The following is an 18,145-nucleotide window of genomic DNA, read 5'->3' on the forward strand; positions in this document are numbered from 1 at the left end:
CGTGTGTGGTCAAGTCCGTTCAGTGGAAAGTATGACGGACTGTCCGTCGGATTGTATGACGGACTAAGTACGCCATACAATCCGCTCGTGTGTACGCGGCATAAGAAAAAATAAATCCATATGATTCGTAAGACAATTTCCTCTAAGCAGTCTGCATAGTGGAACTAGAGGCTATTTTCGATAAAAATGTTATTGAAATTGTTGCATTTGCTGCAAAATCACAAATTTCTAATAATACGATGGACAATGATCTCTTGATTTTCAGGGTCTACATAGTAGGCTTTACTGCTATCAAATACAATCCAGCCACAAACACTATCAACGAAGATCGGTCAGCAGCAACGGTTACCACCTTCTCTGATTCTGCTTCAATAACCACTACTACTAATATAGGTATCCTCCTATTGTAATGTGTTTTTACATTTTTCACATTTTCTATTTGTATTAGGTTCTTTTGGTTTCTCACATATATCTTAAAGAGGAAAAAAAGCCTCTTAAGAAAAAAAAAAAAAATACACCCTGCAAGGCAAAGGCATAATGAGCTAGTATGCATAGCATACTAGCTCATTATGAATTACTTACCTGAGATCGAAGCCGCCGCACCGGTCTGCGGTCACCTCCTCCGTTACCACCATGATACCGGGAGTGACTTCTGGGTATCGCGGCTCCGGCGCTGTGACTGGCCAGAGCCGTGATGACGTCACTCCCGCGCATGCACGCTGGTGCCGCCACTAACGGCATGATCGCTAAGAAAGGCATGCTTAGTGCACCTGCGCCCGATGTCTACGGCGCATGTGCCGCAGACATCGGTGCCGTTCTTGCAAATATCTCCAAAACATTTTAGGTTTGGGAGATATTTCTTGCACCTAGAGGTAAGCCTTAATATAGGCTTACCTGTAGGTTAAAGTGGTTGTAAGGAGCTTACAACCACTTTAAAGAACACTTGCAGCCTCCTGACCCCCCCCCCCCCCCAGTCCTTCCCTACCTCTTCCCTAAACCCTTCCACCACACCTACTTTTTAAAAGCATCCATTAACATTATGTATAATTTAATTCTTTCTCTTTCTGTCCAGCCATAGAAACGGACAGACCCTACTACAGCACACAGCTCAGGCCATTGTGATGATGCACCCCAAGGGGTGAGTCTATGATAGCCTAGGCTCAGAGGACAGGGCGAGACATGATTCAGCCATGAAGTGGCCATCAACAAGTAGTGGAGAAGGATGCAGCCTATCCTCTGGGACTAACTATCGTATTTATCGGCATATAACATGCACAGGCGTATAACACGCACCTTCAATTTAAGAGAGAAGTTTCAGGAAAAAAACTTTTTTTTTTTAAATAAACCACTTTAAAGCAAAATAATGTCCAGTACCCATCAATGCAGCCTGATTAGTCCCCATCTGCAGCCTCAATGCAGCCTGATTAGTCCCCATCTGCAGCCTCAATCCAGCCTGATTAGTCCCCATCTGCAGCCTCAATGTAGCCTGATTAGTCCCCATCTGCAGCCTCAATGCAGCCTGATATGTGCCCATCTGCAGCCTAATCTGTGCCCATCTGCAGCCTGATTTGTGCCCATCTGCAGCCTGATCTGCACCCATCTGCAGCCTGATCTGCGCCCATCTGCAGCCTGATCTGTGCCCATCTGCATCCTGAAGATTCTCTCTTCATTCCCCGATTCTCCACCTCTGAGCTGGTAAATCAGGGAGTGTGAATTCTGATTCAAAAACTGGTCGTTTCTGTGTCAGTCAATCACAGATTCTCAGTGTGTGGAGATGATCGGGGCAGAACATGTTTCATAAACCGTTAATGGACTTGGATCAGCGGTGATCCTAGGGATCACCGCTGATCACAGTTTCATAAACGGACACCCAAATAAATGTTAATCAGGGTGAAATTACAAAAATGTATATCACAAAATTACTAACATGAGAATATACAGTTCTGTTCGCTGTGTGCCTCTGTTTGCGTTATCCGAAGCATGAAATTATTAATGAATTATTTTTCAGTTCTTCTAGAGGAACAAGTCAATGTGCAGGCTGTTCGCTCCTCCTCGGGGGATGCTATGAACATCACCTTCCAAAGTTTTGAAACTTCATATGGACCCACAGTGGCTTATGCTATCATCGTGACAACTGATTCTAATGGTAAGGACAGATAACTCAACACAAGACTACTAACTAGCGGGATAACTGTGCAACTGAGCAAATAAAATGTATGCAATTCGCTGAACAGCGCCATTACTAGTATTAAAAACAAAAATTACAGTATATATCTCATAGTTTGTAGACGCTATAACTTTTGCGCAAACCAATCAATATACACTTATTGTGATTTTTCTTTTAACAAAAGCATGTAGTAGAATACACATTGGTCTACATTTATGAAGAAATTCGATTAAAAAAACATTTTTTATGTGATATGTTTTTTAGCGGAAAGTAAAAAAAAAATATATATATATATATATATATATATATATATATATATATATATATATATATATATATATATATATATATATATATATATATATATTTATATATATTTTTTTCAAAATTGTCGGTCTTTTTTTGTTTATGGTGCAAAAAAAAAAAAACAGTGGTGGTCAAATACCACCAAAAGAAAGTTCTATTTGTGTGAAAAAAATGACATTCATTATTTGTGTACTGTGTTGCTTGACTGCACAATTGTCAGGTAAAATACCGCAGTGCCGTATCACACAAAATGGCCTGGTCAGGAGGTTAATATGCATCTATAATTAAAATTATGACTAGAAGCACTTCTTGGTAACAATTTTCACAACGAGCAAAACTTTTTTTTTACAGAAGTACCTCAAAAAGATTAAACACTCTCTTTATGAATAGGCAGATTAAATGGAAATTAGGATTGTTGCAGGAAAAAAGCAGAAGCTAGGCCAAAACCATCACATTTAGTAATCATAATTTTGTTTATGAAAGTATTTTCATTGGTCATGCTATCCTATTGGTCATTCTTAATTTTTTTTTATCTTGCAGTTGAGCAACCAACTAAAGAATCATTAGCAAAAACCTATAATGATTTTATAAATGGGTTGACCACGACTTATGTTACCTCTGTCGTTGAGCAGCAAGAGACACAGAAAGCTAGCCATGAAAATGAGATTAGTGTCAATGTAGGAGATGGCACTGTATCAAGAGGATACATTAATGGACCATTGGACCCCGACTTACAATACCGGTAATAAAGCAGAATTAACCTTAACCTCCATGCAATGAGGTACCCCTTGTGTTTATAAATCCAGAATCACATTGCTCAGACACTAAATTGAAACTGTTATGTTGACTGGAATTGGAAGAATGTTAAAAATATTACATATACATTTTATGGAAGCTCTCCGTATATTGACCTTGGAGAAGCAAAAAATGTTATTTTTCTTAATTTTTGGAAACAATTAGGTTATTTTATAAATATAGTCATGTGATCCTCAAGGCAGTAATAACTTGGTGGTCATTTGGCTTTGTTTATCAAAGGGAAGGTAGGAGGGCAAACATTTTGGCTTGGGTAGGCTTTGTTTATCAAAGGGTTGGTAGTAGGACAAGCATTATGGCTAGGGTTGGTTTTGTTTATCAAAGGATTGGTAGTAGGACAAGCATTATGCCTAGAGTTGGCTTTGTTTATCAAAGGGTTGGTAATAGGACAAGCGTTATGCCTAGGGTTGGCTTTGTTTATCAATTGTTGGTAATAGGGCAAACATTGAGGCTTTGGTTGGCTTTGTTTATCAATTGTTGGTAATAGGGCAAGCATTATGGCTAGGGTTGGCTTTGTTTATCAAAGGGTTGTTTGCAGGACAAGCATTATGGCTAGGGTTGGTTTTGTTTATCAAAGGGTTGGTAGTAGGACAATCATTATGGCTAGGGTTGGTTTTGTTTATCAAAGGGTTGGTAGTAGGACAAGCATTATGGCTAGGGTTGGCTTTGTTTATCAAATGGTTGATAATAGGGCAAGCATTATGGCTAGGGTTGGTTTTATCAAAGAGTTGGTAGTAGGGCAAGCATTATGGCTATGGTTGGATTTGTTTATCAAAGAGTTGAATGTAGGGAAAGCATTATGGCTAGGGTTGGCTTTGTTTACCAAAGGGTTGAAGGTAGGGCAAGCAATATGGCTAGGGTAGGCTTTGTTTATCAAAGGGTTGTTTGTAGGACAAGCAATATGGCTAGGGTAGGTTTTGTTTATCAAAGGATTGGTAGTAGGACAAGCATTATTGCTAGAGTTGGCTTTGTTTATCAAAGGGTTGGTAATAAGGCAAGCGTTATGCTTAGGGTTGGCTTTGTTTATCAATTGTTGGTAATAGGGCAAACATTGAGGCTTTGGTTGGCTTTGTTTATCAATTGATGGTAATAGGGCATGCATTATGGCTAGGTTTGGCTTTGTTTATCAAAGGGTTATTTTCAGGACAAGCATTATGGCTAGGGTTGGTTTTGTTTATCAAAGGGTTGGTAGTAGGACAAGCATTATGGCTAGGGTTGGCTTTGTTTATCAATTGGTTGTTAGTAGGGCAAGCATTATAGCTAGGGTTGGATTTTTTTATCAAAGAGTTGATAGTAGGACAAGCATTATGGCTATGGTTGGATTTGTTTATCAAAGAGTTGATAGTAGGGCAAGCATTATAGCTAGGGTTGGATTTGTTTATCAAAGAGTTGATAGTAGGACAAGCATTATGGATAGGGTTGGCTTTGCTTACCAAAGGGTTGAAGATAGGGAAAGCAATATGGCTAGGGTAGGCTTTGTTTATCAAAGGGTTGTTTGTAGGACAAGCATTATGGCTATTGTTGGCTTTGTTTATCAAAGGTTTAGTAGTAGGACAAACATTATGGCTAGGGTTGGTTTTGTTTATCAAAGGGTTGGTAGTAGGACAATTATTATGCCTAGGTTTGGCTTTGTTTATCAAAGGGTTGGTAGCAGGGCAAGCATTATGGCTAGGGTTGGCTTAGTTTATCAAAGGGTTGGAAGTAGGGCAAGCATTATGGCTAGGGTTGGCTTTGTTTGTCATTGACTTCAATGTCATTCCTGAGATGGCAATCACAAGGCTCTTCTAAGCAATGTCTATAGTGAAACTTGAGGCTAATTTTGATTAAATTTTGGTGAAGTTGTTAAAGTTGCAGAAACATTTCTCATCCCTAATAATAAGATGAATGCTGATTTTTTTTTTTGCCTTTCTTAGAAAATAAAAATCTATATGGTTCTTAGACCAATTTCCTCTAAGCAGTCTGCATTGTGGAACTAGAGGCTGTGTGAAATTGTTGAATTTGCTGCAAAATTACAAATTCCTATATATAAATAAACAATGATCTTTTGACTTCCAGGGTCAGCATAGCAGGCTTTTCTACTATAAACTATTATCAAGCCACGGGCATTATCGATGAAGATCAGTCAACAGCAGCCGTTACCAGCTTTTCTGATTTTGATCTTGCAGGTATTTACCTAGTGTATTGTATTTATACTTAAAATTTTCCACATTTTCTCTTTGTGCTATATGTTCTTTAGTTTTTTTCTTATATCTTACCCCCTTGGAGCTGGTGCCTCCCAGCCCTTTAAGGGGTTTAGAATGCCATGAGGCAGGGCAGGTTTATGATTATTTGACCACCCTGATTGGCTGTCAAGGCGGTCACATGATCAGAAAGCTTCTGATCGCAAGCTGCAATCAGGAGCTTTCTGTTAGAAAATTGCATCTACCACATTTTATTCTTTAGGGTCTCTGCTTTCAGAAAATATGTACTTTTGGGGGGTTTACGGTAATTTCTAGCAAAAAAAAAAAAATAGCAAAAATGCAGAAAGGGTGTACCCATATGTCCCTTTGTCATCGCAGGATATCGGGCACGTGCACGCTACTGGCGGCCCGCGGACTCGTCGTCCGCCGGCGGCCTGCGAGCGTGGCGAGGAGAGGCAGAACGGGGAAACGCATGTAACATTTCCCTGTTCTGCCTAGTAACAGGACAGTGATCTTCTGTTTCCTGTCATCGAGAACAGTGATCTCTGTCAGTCAGTGGTAGCCCATCCCCCCTACAGTTAGAACACGCTGAGGGAACACACTTAACCCCTTCCCTGTCAGTGACCTTTATACAGTAATAAGTGGCTATTTTTAGCTCAGATCGCTGTATAAATATGTTCGCCGCACTGTCACAATCCCAATAAAAATCACTAATCACTGCCATTACTAATTTAAAAAAATGTTTATAATAAAAATGCCATAAATCTATCCCTTATTTTAAAAAGACATAAAAAAAAGCTTGGAGATATGGGACTTTAAAGGTACCTAATAATACAAGTGACACATAATAACAAATGAAAACAACAGATACATTTTTATTTAAACAAAGTTAAAAGGAGAAGATGTAATGCCTGCAATCATGCCTGCTAACATAGGTCTATACATACAACCTATTACAGAAAGACAGGGATTACAGCACTCAAATACATAAAACACTCTTTTCCTTTATAAAACACTCTGTTCCCATTTTTTCTACATGTTTCACCTATGTGACTTCTTCAGGCAAAAGGACGCAGAGTTCTTTTTCTGAGTATACAGAGAAATATATCCCACTCTAGATGTATATAGATAAATAGAGACATCAAATAACTTCAGGAGCTCGGGTAAACCTCACAATAGGCAGTTGCCTGATGGATGGATATTTACAACGACAGAGTCTTTTATGGCATCCAGAGCCCCTATATGGGGCATCACAATGGATCCCCAAAAGGAAAAGATTGGTCCCAACAGTCACCCAAGTCCTCAAGCAGGGACAGAGCACCTCCCCAAGAGGCCAGGGACTCCCAATGATCAGTCTTAACACAGCAGTTCAAAGATATCCCGAGCTCCACTGTACTCGATTTTTTTGTACCCTATTTTGTAGACGCTATAACTTTTGCGCAAACCAATCAATATACAATTATTGGGATTTTTTTTTTTACCTAAAATATGTAGACTACATATTGGCCTGAACTGATACAAAATTTATTTTTTATATATTTTTTGGGGATTTTTATTATCGCAAAAAGTCAAAAATATTGCTTTTTCTTCAACATTTTTGGTCTTTTTTTGTTTATAGCGCAAACAAAAGTTTAGGCCGACACGTATTCTTCTACATATTTTTTGGTTAAAAAAATCGCAATTAGCGATTATTGATTGGTTTGCGCAAAAGTTATAGCGTTTTTTTCACTAGTAATGGCGGCGATCAGCAACTTTTATTGTGACTGCTACATTATGGCGGACACATCGGACATTTTTGACACATTTTTGGGACCATTGTCATTTATACAGCAATCAGTGCTATTTAAATGCACTGATTCCTGTGTAAATGACACTGGCAGTGAAGGAGTTAACCACTAGGGGGCAGGGGAGGGGTTAAGTGTGTGTGTGTGTTTTTTTTAACTGTTGGGGGGCGTGGCTTGGCGTCTGATGTCACTGATCGTCTTTCCCTATAACAGGGAACAGACGATCAGTGACAGGCTCAGTAGGAAGCACGAAGAGAGGTTTGTTTACACAGACCTCTCCTCGTTCTTCAGCTCTGTGACCCGATCGCGGGACACCAGCGGCGATTGAGTCCGCTGGTCCCGCAGCCATGGTCACGGAACTCAGGACCGGGTCGCGAGCACGCCGCCGGGGGCGCGCTCACGACCCACGGCTGGGCACTTAAAAAACCACGTACAGGTACGTGATTGTGCCCAGCCATGACCTTCTGCCAACGTAAATGTGCAGGAGGCGGTCCTTAAGCGGTTAAAGTGGCACAGTGCCGAATCGCAAAAAAATGCTCTGGTCATTAAGGGGGTAAAACCTTCCAGGGCCGAAGTGGTTAACATGCGGGCAAAAATCTTTTTTTTTTAATTGCCCTGGTAGACAAGTGGTTAACTTGTAAATAGAGATGTGATTTTGACACTGAATTATTTTTCAGATCTTATAGAGGAACCAAGCATCGTGCAGGACGTTCGCTCGTCCCTAAATGAAGTTATGGATACCGGCAAAAATGTTGACATCAGTTACCACAGTGCCGCTGTCAGCGAATCTGCCGATAATAGTAAGATCTTTCTTCTCTTGAACTTTTAGCTACAATTATTTTAATTTGCTGTATCTGCTTACAAATAATAGTTGGAAATGGGCTTTAAAGTGATTGTAAAGGATCGTTTTTGTTTTTATTTAAATAACAAACATGTCATACTTACCTCCACTGTGCAACTCGCTTTGCACAGAGTGGCCCCGATCCTCGATTTCTGGGGTCCCCCGCAGCTTTTGTGGCTCCTCCCAACATCAGAGAAGTGCTCTTCTGAGGGGTTACTTTGAGTACTTTGAACTGATGCTGTTGTAATGATTGGTCCGTGGCAGCCTAGGCTTGGAGGAAGGGGTTGAATGATGCTGCCTGTCATAAGACATTTGCTTCTTATTGTTATATATTATATGTTTGGGATTTATTAAAATCTTATCACCTGCTGTGAAATGGTATGCTAGCACTCACAAACTGGAAGCCCATTTACAAAGGTGTGAAAATGATGGGTATGCATACAGAATTTTGCGCCCGCCAATGCACAGACCTGTTCTGCGTATATCTAACACATGCTGAAGTATTTCCTATTCAACGAGGTTCTGCTGATCAGTGATGACAGACACTGTTGCAAATGCAAAACTATAACCTGAAGATCACACACTGAGGGGGTTGATTTACTAAGACTGGAGAGTGCAAAATTTTTTGCATGTTAGCCAATCGGCTTCTAACGCCAGCTTTGGCAAAAAAAAAAAAAAAAAAAACTGGAAGCTGATTGGCTTCTATGCAGAGTTGCACCAGATTTTGCATGCTCCAGTTTTAGTAAATTTGTTTCTTAACAAATTTCAACAAATTTGTTAATTCGGAAATATACTCATTTACAAAAATCTGTTTAACTAACTTTTCCAAATATTCATAAATTCAGATATTCGAAAAATCGAAAAAAATTCTGAGATTCGAAAAAAGTCTGAAATTGGAAAATTAAAACAAAACAGTAATTCTGAAATTCTAAAATTTGAAAACCCGAAAATTCTAAAATCGGAATTAATAACTAACTATTAATATCTTAACTATTACAAGCTATTAATTTATAGGTATTGGAACTTCCTTTCAAATGTGGCTGTTAGTTAACATAACGTATGTAAATGTATCCAAAGTTACGAATTATCCGAAAATAACAAATGCCGTATCTAAACAAATGGAACGTAATGAATTATTAATAATAATAAATTACTATAATAATAATAATAATAAAAATGTTATATTATTATTATTATATTATTATTTATATTTATTCATTATTAATTTGCTCCATTCCATTTGTTCCTTCTTAACTTTGGATAAATTTGTATTCCTTGCGTTTACTAACAGCCAAATTTGAACGGAAATTCCAATACCTATAACTTAATACTTAGTAATAGTTAAGTTATTAGTTATCATTTCCGATTTTCAAATTTCTGGGATTTCGAATTTCCGTTTTTTTTTTATTTCTGAATTCCCAATTTTGTTTTTCCGAATTTCCGAATTTTCGATTTTTTTTTTAATTTTCAGATTTTTCTTTTAATTTCCTAATCTCCGTTTTTTTTTTAGAATTTCCAAATTTTCTATTTTTTTCAAATTTTTTCAAATTTCCGATTTATTTTCAGATTTAAAAATTGCGATCATAATGATTGACCCAAAAAACAGACAGAAAAATAAACTAATGAAACAAAAATGAGCACATTTTTCGGCAGTGCACAAAATAAGCCCTTGTACACATGGTCAGAGATTCCGTCGGAATGTGTCCTATAGGACCGTTTTGTCGGATATTCCGACTGTGTGTGGTCTGCATCGGACTGTTTCCGTAGGAATATCCGACGGACCAACTTTTCCAACTTGCCGGTAAAATTTTTCCGACAAAATGCTCCTATCGGACATACTCCGATCATGTGTAGCCTACTCCGACGGACAAAGTGCCACGCATGCTCAGATCAAATTCCTAACCCAAAGCTATTGGCTACTAGCCTGAACGTAGTCCCGTCGTAACTAAATAACGTCATCACGTTATGTACAACCGGACAACTTAGTCCAACCGTGTGTATGCAACATCACTTCTGGACCTCTTCTGGAATTAATCCGTCGGAATTACTCCGATGGATTTGGTTGTCAGAATCTCCGACCGTGTGTACAAGGGCTAAGAGTTTTTATTTCTTTGGAATTTTAGCACAATTCTAAAGATCTCAGTGCAGTTTAGACAGTTTGATGCGTTACACTGGAGTCAGGGGCAAAGCCGAAATTCTGTTTTTTTTTTCTATAATCGCTTAAGATCTCCCAGGGGTTACTGAAGCGCATTTCAAGTATCCTAGACCTGTTCTTCTGCCCCATATTAGCTTCGTCATTTTGCCATTTTTTTTCACAGGAATAAAAAACAGGCAGCAAAAAAAAGTTTAAAAAAAAAATTTACAGTGAAAGTACACAACGATAAAAAAAAAAGAAAAATAAAAAAGCAAATACAAAGAACATTAAGTTAAATAAACTAAACTACCTTAAAGTATCGCTTTGTGATTTTTCTTTTTCCCTTCCTTGACATTCACATTTTCTTCTAGGCGGCCTTATCGGAGGAGTGGTTGGTGGTATTTTCGGCGCTGTAGCCCTTGCTGGTTTGGGATTTCTGATCTGGAGAAAAAGAAGGTAAACCTGGGTAATTCTTATGGTGTACTGCAGACTTCAGTCTGGTTTGCATCCCTCAGTGCAAACCAAAGATGGGGTATTTCAACCCCCTTGAAGTGGTGACAAATGCCACGATGGCGCCTATTGACTCTCTGACGACCCACGGCCTTACTGTCAGCTGATCGCTCAAAAATTTGCAACATATTTTCCTTGAAGTAGATTAAAATTTAGCAATTTTAAATAAAGTTATCCTTGTTTTTTAAATTTTACATAGATGTACAATTATAACTGTATACATAGAAGACTATATACTGTATAGAGCAGATACCACTCTCAGTTTTCCACCAGATACCACAGTGTCACTCCACACCATGGCCTGTATTTTTCAGCTCTACTCCCGGCTTTTCTGTTAACTTGAACATTAGAATAGTGATGCACTTTTTTCTGAGTCCCAAGGCAAATGGAGCATGAAGCACATTTGTAAAGAACATCTCTGTGCGTGGTGCTTTTTTTTTAAATCGGCAATATGAACAGAACAGTTTAGATTTAGATTTGTTACACAAAACCCGATTCAGGTGATGTGATTACCAATCGGTAGATAGGTAGACTCCCTAGAATCCTATAGAGCCTGCCCACCATCAACCATCTTAAAACGACCAACTAAGTCCTATTTTGCATTAAAGAGGTTGAAGATTGTCACAAATATTTAACAGGTCCACTGATCCCCCCCCCCGCCCCCCATAAAAAACATACAGCAGTGGCCAATATGTTTTCACAACTTACACTGGCAACCTAATGCCTCACACACACGATTGGACTTTCCGACAACAAAAGCGTGGAATTTTGTTCAAAGGGTGTTGGCTCCAACTTGTCTTGCATACACACGGTCACACAAATGTTGGCCAACAATTACGTACAAGACGTACGGTGGGCCGATGTGATATCTCCATCACAAACGCAAATTTTACAAGACCGAGCACTTCTGGCTCGTCCTTGATTCCGAGCATGCGTGTTTGTACTTGAGACTTTTGTCCAACGGACTTGTGTACACATGATTGGAAAGTCCCGACAACACACATTTGTTGCCGGAAAATTTGAGAACATGCTAGCCAAAATGTGTTGGCAGAAAGTCCGACAACAATCGTCCAATGGACCATACACATGGTCAGATTTTCCGCTAACAGCCTGACATCCTACATTTCCCATCTGAAAATCTGATCGTGTATACGCGGCATAAGTGAACTCTTGTACACATACTCAAGTAATCCCTGTAAGCAGTTCACCCTGGTTCAGGGTATTTTTACATTTTTTCCTCTCCCCTAAGAGTCCTAATGAAGGGAAACCAATGAGCCCCCTAAGAGTCCATTCACACAGGGGCGACTTTGGATCCGACATGAAGTTGCCCCTAGTCGCCTCAAGTCGCGCGACATGATAAAATCAATGTAAGTGAATGAGAACCATCTTAATGCACACTACTGAAGTCGCTCCGACTTCAGAAAAGGTTCCTGTACTACTTCATTACGATTTCTAGGAGACTTGTACCCATTGATTTCAATGGAAGTTGCCTCCAAGTCGGATCCCCTGTCTTGACTGAATGAAGCAGTAGACAAGAATGACGCAGGGATACAAGCCGAAGATTGTCAATTGCTGGGCAGCAAAGTACTAAAACAAAAAGCAGGGACAGCATAGGAATACAGGCCAAGATTAGGAACAGCTGGACAACAATGTACAGGAACATAAGGCAGAGGCAGTGTCAGGATACAAACCAAGGTCAGTTAATAGCCAAGCAGTGAGGTACCAAATCAGAAGGCAGAATGAGTCCAAAACACAGGCCAAGGCCACAATGGATAGACAAGAATCCAGGGACGGGTCAGGGGCAAGTGAAGTTGTACACAGGAGACAACGTTGACAGGTTAGGTCACAAGTAAATCCAGAACAAGCTGGCGATCACTCAGTATTCTGTCCATGTCACATTCCAGCTTAAATAATCAAGTGTGTTCACATGAACTGGTCTTCTAGTATTGGACACACTGGACCTTCCTTACGCATTGAAACATCAGCAATAAATGCTTAAGGTGGGTGGGTGGGGGGGGCTCAAGTCACTTATTCAGCTGTGTTTTAAATTTAAATTTATAACCACAGCGGAATCTCCAAAGCTATCTTTGTATTTTACCGAAGCTCACATATGTTTATTTTTTTACAATCCAATCAATACAATATATTATATATATATATATATATATATATATATATATATATATATATATATATATATATATATATATATATATATATATATATATATATATATACATATATATATATATATATATATAAAACTTAATATTTTAAAACTCCACAAATGGTGAAAAAAACATTATGCAGGTTTTAGTAAAAGGAGAAACCATTAAATGTTCAGGGTTGTTGTGATGTGAGGCATGTTCACTTCCAGACCAGTTAATGTTTCTTATGTTGATCTATTTAATCTAATTACAGGCAAAGTGTTGGTTATCAAAAAAATGTTTTGATTAGGTAAGTCTTTGTGTGCGTTGTTTGATTATCTTGTTCTTCTTCATTTGCATTGTACTGCTAAGAATTTCCACATTGATCAAATAGTCTCTCAATAGAAGTCCAAATTCCCTGGAAATCTAGAGAGCCCACCAAAAAACAATCTTAAAAGTTAGCCATGACTACCATGCTTGTGTTAAAGAGGTTGAAGTATTGTTGGGCTGTTGATTTTAACTTTGAAGTTGCAACTCAATTCTGGAAATAAAGGGGGCTCTATACAACCAGGTGCACACTGAAATATTTTGTTTCGGAATTTCATTTGAAAAATACATTTATTTAGTTACTCCCGAAATTCGTTTTTTATTTATCTTGTTTCGTTAAAAAATGCATTAGTCCGAAAATCAAAAATAATTAAGGTCGAATCTGTCATTGAAGGCTTATGTTGTCTGTCGAATGTTCTAATCATCTTCATGTTGAATCTTTTCTCTCTATGTCGAATAATCTTGGACTAATAGAGCTAAGGTTAGGCACACTCGACCACAGGTTCGATGGACACAGATCGCTATTGTCAGCGTCATGTCGAATCTCCTATCTATATCCAACTGTTGTTGCAAGGAAAACGAAAATAAAGCATTTGTTTATGTCAGATCTTTCGGGTTTTCGGATTCTGTACGTTTGTTAAAACATTGTTTGTTAAAACGATAACGAAAATACTCGAAATTCAGACAAAAATGCATTTGGACGAAAACGAATGCACATGTCTACAACCAGGTGAGCCCAGAGAGGTCCTAGGATTCCTGGTCAAGTTCAGTCCAGCAGGTTATTTTTATTTATTTTTTTACAGCCATAGGCATGGCATTTTTTACATGTTAACCACTTAAGCCCCAGACCAATTTGCAGCCAAAGGACCAAGCCCCTTTTTGCAATTCGGCACTGCATCGCTTTAACTGACAATTGCGAGGTTGTATGACATGGCTCCCAAACAAAATGGGCGTCCTTTTTTTCCCACAAATAGAGCTTTCTTTTGGTGGTATTTGATCACCTCTGCGGTTTTTATTTTTTGCGCTATAAACAAAAATAGAGCGACAATTTTGAAACAAATTCAATATTTTTTACTTTTTGCTATAATAAATATCCCCAAAAAATATATATAAAAAAAATGTTTCCTCAGTTTAGGCTGATACGTATTCTTCTACATATTTTTGGTAAAAGAAAATCGCAATTAGCGATTATTGATTGGTTTGCGCAAAAGTTATAGTGTTTACAAAATAGGGGATAGTTTTATGGCATTTTTATTAATATTTTTTTTTTACTAGTAATGGTGGCGATCAGCGATTTGTATTGTGACTGCGACATTACGCATCGGACATCTTTGACACATTTTTGGGACCATTGTCATTTATACAGCAATCAGTGCTATTTAAATGCACTGATTCCTGTGTAAATGACACTGGCAGTGAAGGAGTTAACCACTAGGGGCAGTGTAGGGGTTATGTATGATGTTATGTGTTTTTTTTTATTGTAGGGGGGGCATGGCCTGGCATGTGAAGTCACTGATCGTCTTTCCCTATAACAGGGAACAGACGATCGGTGACAGCCACAGTAGGAAGCACGGGGAGCGGCCACGATCACTGAGCTCAGGACCGGGTCGGGAGCGTGCCGCCGCCGGCGCACTCCCGACCCACGGCTGGGCACTTAAAGAGCCACGTACAGGTACGTGCTTATGCCCAGCCGTGCCATTCTGCCGACATATATGTGCAGGAGGCGGTCCTTAAGTGGTTAAACCAGTGACTCAAGCAAACAGTTTTATGAATACAGTCCCCTACATACGTACCTTCAAGTTGCAAACTTTCAAAGAACTGTCCAATCATATAGGTTCATTAAACTGTCTGGCCTACAGGGCAGGACTTACCATTGGGCTTGACTGGGCTCAAGCCCATGGGCCCCGCCCAATAGGGGGCCCCGCAGAGATACATAGCCAAGTGTACTCGGCTCGGCTCTGCTCACAGTCCCGCCCTATGATGGACATAACACAGGGACTGGGCGTGACTGTGAGCCGAGTACTCTCGGCTACTCTCGGCTCCGCTCTGGACTGCGAGAGGACCCAAGAGCCACCGAGAGGACCCGAGAGCCGTCAAGAGAACCCAAGAGCCCCCGAGAGAACCCGAGAGCGGGCGAGAGCCCCTGAGAGCCGCCAAGATACACAGAACTCTGTATCTCGGCGGCGCCATTTTTAAACTTCAAGACTGCAATGACAAGGCTGCAAATTACACTGGGGCAAGGCTGCAAATGACAAGGCTACACTGACAAGGCTGCAAATGACACTGGACAAGGCTGTAGATGGATGGGCAAGGCTGCAGATGGACACTGATAAGGCTGCATTGATGGGCATTTAAATGTAAGTTTTTTTCCCTTAAACTTCCCTCCTAAAAGTTTTTTTCCTTAAAATTCCCTCCTAAACTTGCCGTGCATGTTATACGCCGGCGCGTGTTGTACGCTGATAAATATGGTAATGTATAGATGGTAGGGCACGAAAGTGACTCAAGCCCAGGGGCCCCCACCACCCTAAGCCCTGCCCCGCTGGCCTACATTGTCACATGTATGCATCTTCTACATGTGGTTGTGTTTTTGTGCACTTTACTGTACAGTACTGTATAGAATACAGTAGTTTATAGCTGATTGTGTTAGTTGGGTACCTAGGCTAACTTTGTTGGACTTACGAATAAATTGGACTTCTGAATGCTCTCTCAGAACGGAACTCCTTCGTACGTAGGGGACCTACTGTATTTAAAAATCCTTGTAAACCGTTCACCCTGGTATGGGGGTATAACAGAAGTAAATTTAATCTTTTAAAATGCCCCAAATTCCAACAGTTTTCAGAGCTTCTGTGATATGATGTGTGTTCACATTAATTCTAACGGTATATTTAATCTAATTACAGTCCAATTACCGGTGATGTCAAAAACCTGTATGAGGAGCCCGAGGTGCTGAGCGCAGTCTCTTGCACAACTGCTGCCCAAGCACTTATGGAAGTTGAGACAGGCTCTGCAAGGACGATGGAACGGCACAAGAGCCAGGGAACTAAAACGGAAGAATGGAACTTGGGGGTGCTGGTATCGGACAAGCAGAAGTACAGCAGGTAGGGCACCCAGGATACAAAAGTCCAAGCCAAGGTCGGTAACAGAAATGAGCAGCAAACGTGGACAGACCAAAAAAAAAAACAGAAGCAAGTCAGACAGGAGCCAGGTCAATGTCAAGGTCAAGCATGACATTCAGGATCAGGAAGAACTACAGGCACTCACACTGAAAGACCATTCAGGAAGGATTTTATGCAGAGCTCTTAACCACTTCCCGACCAGCGCACGACGATGTACGTCGACAGAATGGCACGGGCAGGCATATTGGCATACAGGTACGTCCAATATTCAATGCCGCCCTGCCATCGGGAGCGCGCCGCCGGCGGCGCGCTCCCGCGCTGGTCGGGACCCCCGTGAGACTCGATCGCCGCGGGCATCCCCGCGATCGTCTCACGGAGCGGCCGAATGGAGGAAATGCCGAGTAAACAGCATTTCTCCATTCTGCCTAGCAACTAGTGATGCTGATCTCTGCTCCATGTGATTGGAGCAGAGATCAGTGTTCACTAAATGAAAGCCCAACCCCCCCACAGTTAGTAACACACCCCTAGGAACACTTAACCCCTACACTGCCACCCACTGGTTAACCCCTTCACTGCCAGTGTCATTTACACAGGAATCACTGCATTTATATAGCAGTGATTACTGTATAAATGACAATGGTCCCAAAAATGTGTCAAAAATGTCCGATGGGTCCCCCACAATGTCGCAGTCACAATAAAAATCGCTGATCGCCGCCATTACTAGTAAAAAAAAATAATAAAAAATTATTAATAAAAATGCTATAAAACTATCCCTATTTTGTAAACGCTATAACTTTTGCGCAAACCAATCAATAATCGCTTATTGCAATTTTTTTTACCAAAAATATGTAGAAGAATACGTATCGGCTTAAACTGAGGGAAAAAAAAATGTTTTTTTATATATTTTTGGGGGATATTTATTATAACAAAAAGTAAAAAATAATGCGTTTTTTCAAAATTGTCGCTCTATTTTTGTTTATAGCGCAAAAAATAAAAACCGCAGGGGTGATCAAATACCACCAAAAGAAAGCTCTATTTGTGGGAAAAAAAGGACATCAATTTTGTTTGGGAGCCACGTCGCACGACCGCGCAATTGTCAGTTAAAGCGACGCAGTGCCGAATCGCAAAAAGTGGTCTGGTCTTTGACCAGCAAATTGGTCCGGTCTGAAAGTGGTTAAATAGCCCACTAAGCATTAGTATCTGCCCATATATTTTCATGCATGCTATTATTCTCACAACCCAATGTACATACCTGTGTGCAGCGTTGTATGTTTAGCTAGCATTCCATACCTGCAAACATGGTCATATGCCTTATGACTGGCACAATCTTTCTCATGGCTGTCATGAGGTTCCTGACACTGCCCCCCCCCCCCCCCCACCCTCCTCCAGGAGAGCCTCCAGATTATATTTTGGTAAATTAAAACTATAAGTCTGGAAATGGAGATATCAAGTAAAAGCTGAATTACTGCATCCAGTGTTCCAATGGATCTCCAAACATGAATTAGTTATGAATGAATGATTTGATCAACATTTGCATTTAAGCCTATATTGAGCTTGCCCACATTTTTGCTTTCTGATATATATATATATATATATATATATATATATATATATATATATATATATACGATATATTAGTATATCCAAACCTCAAACATATTTCTTCCTTGACAAAATCCAATATACTACGGTATATCAGAAGTACATTTTAAAATTCCCCAAAAAGTCATTAAGCAGTTTATTGAAAAAAGGAAAAATTCGGATCATTTTAAGAGCTGTTGTGATATACAGTGGAACCTTGGCTTACGGGTAACGCGGTT

General features: G+C 39.8%; 1 protein-coding gene across 3 annotated transcripts in view; it reads left to right on the forward strand.

The window, feature by feature from the left end:
• The window catches only part of LOC143929620 (uncharacterized), a 329,026-nt gene that overhangs the window by 278,436 nt on the left and 32,445 nt on the right, over positions 1-18,145 (forward strand). For all 3 annotated transcript variants that reach the window (XM_077453528.1, XM_077453525.1, XM_077453526.1), the window contains 8 exons: positions 266-393; positions 2,009-2,146; positions 3,014-3,215; positions 5,342-5,451; positions 7,928-8,050; positions 10,597-10,681; positions 13,157-13,192; positions 16,110-16,307. In XM_077453528.1, the coding sequence (XP_077309654.1) occupies positions 266-393; positions 2,009-2,146; positions 3,014-3,215; positions 5,342-5,451; positions 7,928-8,050; positions 10,597-10,681; positions 13,157-13,192; positions 16,110-16,307 (1,020 nt within the window). The remainder of the gene's footprint in view (positions 1-265; positions 394-2,008; positions 2,147-3,013; positions 3,216-5,341; positions 5,452-7,927; positions 8,051-10,596; positions 10,682-13,156; positions 13,193-16,109; positions 16,308-18,145) is intronic.

The sequence above is a fragment of the Lithobates pipiens genome, unplaced genomic scaffold, assembly GCF_037356315.1.
Source record: "Lithobates pipiens isolate NorthernLeopardFrog02 unplaced genomic scaffold, aLitPip1_a1.2 Scaffold_24, whole genome shotgun sequence".
Classification (NCBI taxonomy): Eukaryota; Metazoa; Chordata; class Amphibia; order Anura; family Ranidae; genus Lithobates; species Lithobates pipiens.